Genomic DNA, 2,942 nt, shown 5'->3' with positions numbered 1-2,942 from the left:
TATAGAACTACGTATTCTTAATATTATAACTATTATATATCACATCTTTTAAGTGAAAGAGGCTAAGGATACAAAGTGGTCAAAGGGCCTATTTACTTTTGACTTGATTTGTTTGTATATTATGCTGTTAAATTATTATTTATTTATCATTTAATTTGTCACTCAATCAGAAAAAATGTCATTTCAAATAAGGTATAGAAAAATAATGTTTTTCTCAAACAAAGACTCATTTCCAAATCCAAATCCATATCCATATAACGATTAATACAAAATAAAATTAAACAACTTCTAAGTATTTTTTTTTAACAAAATTAAATTAATCCAAATTCAAATGACAATTATTATTTTTTTATTATTATTTTTTTAATTTAAAGGAAAAAAAAACAACTTATAAGTAGTACTCTCAGGTGGATAGTGAAAGTTTGGGCTTGCTAAAAACGGGGCCCAAAACCAATTCAAGCAACCCATATCGTGGTAGAAAAGTAACATGCTGAAACCCTAATCCTGCAAATTCATTTATCATTCACCTATCTGCTGCAACGAACGCCATTGCTGACCAATTTTAATCTGTAGAAGAACTCCGCGACATGGTAATGTATCTCTATATCGTAATGCTTTCAGAATTTAACATCTTTATAGTGCACTTTTGAATTGTCTTAATTTTTTTATTAATGAAATTAATTACTCTTGTTATTAGTTCAATTTTAAAATAAGCGATTGCTATATATTTACATATGTACACGAATAAATTATATATTATATAATAGTTCTACTGTTGAATTAATCAATTTGATAGTTGATATGAGGTTTCCGTAGAAATGCATCTGTATAAGGTTTTTATTAATTCTAGGTCTAATTATATGAACTTGTTTTAATGTCAGTAATGTAAAATGCTGCTAGGTAGATTACTAGTGGATGAATAAAATATAATTGTGGATTATTTAATTGTTAAATTTTAATTTTAATGATAGTCGAAGAGAAAGGTTAGGGAGCCAAAGGAAGAAAATGTGACACTTGGACCAGCTACTCGTGAGGGAGAGCTTGTTTTTGGAGTTGCACACATTTTTGCCTCCTTCAATGATACATTCATTGTAAATTTATATTTGCTTTTACTTTTTGATCTCGATGATTATGTTTATAGTGATTTGCTTATGTTTACTCGTTTCGTGTATGCCGTAGCACGTTACTGATATCTCTGGGCGAGAAACGATGGTCCGAATCACAGGTATATCATAATTTAGTAGCTTTCATATAAAAGTTAATCCGTTAGGTTTTCTGATACTTAACGACCGTCAAGTGTCAATCAACTAGTGTTGGTGAAAATTCTAGTAACGACTACACTTACATCTTATGTTGACTTGCAGTCTTACGTACTTCGACGTTGAAGTTTTCTGCTCCGCGTAAAATACTACTTTAGTAGCAAACTATTGATGTAATGGCTTAAGGTTTTAGTAATGCATAATATATATCAGAAGATTATTACGTCACTTGTTTTTGTTTGGATTTTTTTTAGGAAATTGTCAAAACGGGATGTGTTTTTCGTCGTTTTTTTATCTATATGGTAGTTTTCTTACAAATTTATACTATGTTTAAAATTGACGCTAGGTGGGATGAAGGTGAAGGCTGACCGGGACGAATCTTCTCCTTATGCTGCTATGCTTGCTGCACAGGATGTCTCCCAACGATGCAAGGTTTGATGGTCTTAATTTTTACACACAAGGTCTTTATTTTTAGAGATAAATACTGTCACCTTATGGGTTTCTTGTTTTGTTGAGAAAATTTTGTATGGTTGACAGGAACTTGGCATCAACGCTCTTCATATAAAGTTGCGGGCTACTGGTGGTAATAAGACCAAGACCCCTGGACCCGGTGCACAGTCAGCTCTTAGAGCTCTTGCTCGTTCTGGCATGAAAATTGGTCGCATAGGTACAAATTGGTTCCAAATACTCTTTTTCATACTAAAGATATTATGTTTCTTTCTATAACATTTTACTTTTTCAGATGTTTGAGTAAAATGACACTCTTTTTTTGGTTTACATTAAAATTAAATAAAAAAGCAAAAAATCCCCAAAGAGTCGGCGATTTTTCAAACCATCATCATTGTAAAAATGCTTACAACTTTGTAGTTTTCAGCTGATCAATTTTACACCAAATGATGGAGAAGTGTTAAAGTAAAAATAACAACTGGACTTTACATTTACTCTAAAATTAACCCGCTTAATTTATAAAGTCCTTTTTTGCAATTTGCAACTGTTGATTTTTATTTACAAAATTTAAAACCCACGTGATCAAGTAATAAAGCTATAGACTTCAGTTGCTTTGGTCTTATGTTATGGTGGTAAATATTTTGTTTGTCTAAAGGTTTATTTTTTTTTTTTATTTTTTTTTTTGTAGAGGATGTGACTCCAATTCCAACGGATAGCACTCGTAGAAAGGGAGGTAGAAGAGGAAGAAGATTGTGATTTCAGTTTAGCGAGTTGCAGTTAGTTGCCGGTCGGTTATGGTTTTATCTTGAATGTTTGTCATTTTTCCTTCTATAGTTTGGCACCCAGTTACACATTTTACAGCATCATCATATAAAGTGTGACATTTTTGACCATCACTTCACTTATATTTTGGGGATATTGTGAACGATATGTTCAAAATGATTTGCCGTATTATGGATATGTTTCAAGTTATGATATGTTATAGCTTAAACTGATGAAGTACTGAGTAGGGATGGCAATGGATCGGATATGGATCGGGTGGTGCGGTATCCGTAGCTATATCCATATCTATTTACCTTTTGTTCATCCATATTCATATCCGTATCCATTTAATTTTTGTTCATACATATCCATATTCATATCCGTATCCATTTAATTTATGCCTAAACGCAAAAAAAGTCCTTGCGACCTTGCGTATTGCGCCTTCCGTCCTTCCGTCTTGCGCCTTGCGTCTTA

At 32.2% G+C, this 2,942-nt stretch overlaps 1 protein-coding gene across 1 annotated transcript; it reads left to right on the top strand.

Moving 5' to 3' along the window:
* The first annotated feature begins 465 nt into the window (after window positions 1-465).
* On the top strand, window positions 466-2,658 carry LOC139857804 (small ribosomal subunit protein uS11x). The gene is made up of 6 exons (XM_071846641.1): window positions 466-590; window positions 972-1,091; window positions 1,180-1,225; window positions 1,606-1,691; window positions 1,797-1,926; window positions 2,395-2,658. Exons 1-6 carry the CDS (start codon window positions 588-590, stop codon window positions 2,460-2,462), a joined length of 453 nt encoding a protein of 150 aa, XP_071702742.1. The 5' UTR covers window positions 466-587; the 3' UTR covers window positions 2,463-2,658.
* Window positions 2,659-2,942: the final 284 nt, after the last annotated feature.

The sequence above is a fragment of the Rutidosis leptorrhynchoides genome, chromosome 7 (genome assembly GCF_046630445.1).
Source record: "Rutidosis leptorrhynchoides isolate AG116_Rl617_1_P2 chromosome 7, CSIRO_AGI_Rlap_v1, whole genome shotgun sequence".
Classification (NCBI taxonomy): domain Eukaryota; kingdom Viridiplantae; phylum Streptophyta; class Magnoliopsida; order Asterales; family Asteraceae; genus Rutidosis; species Rutidosis leptorrhynchoides.
Note: the sequence above shows the minus strand (reverse complement) of the source record. Positions and strands in the feature narration are given on the sequence as shown.

What these genes read in the sequence shown, in the direction of transcription:
- LOC139857804 (XM_071846641.1), top strand. An exon ending in CCTTCAATGATACATTCATT is followed by an intron (nt 1,092 to 1,179) that starts GTAAATTTATAT and finishes TGTATGCCGTAG; the next exon opens with CACGTTACTGATATCTCTGG. An exon ending in ATGTCTCCCAACGATGCAAG is followed by an intron (nt 1,692 to 1,796) that starts GTTTGATGGTCT and finishes TATGGTTGACAG; the next exon opens with GAACTTGGCATCAACGCTCT.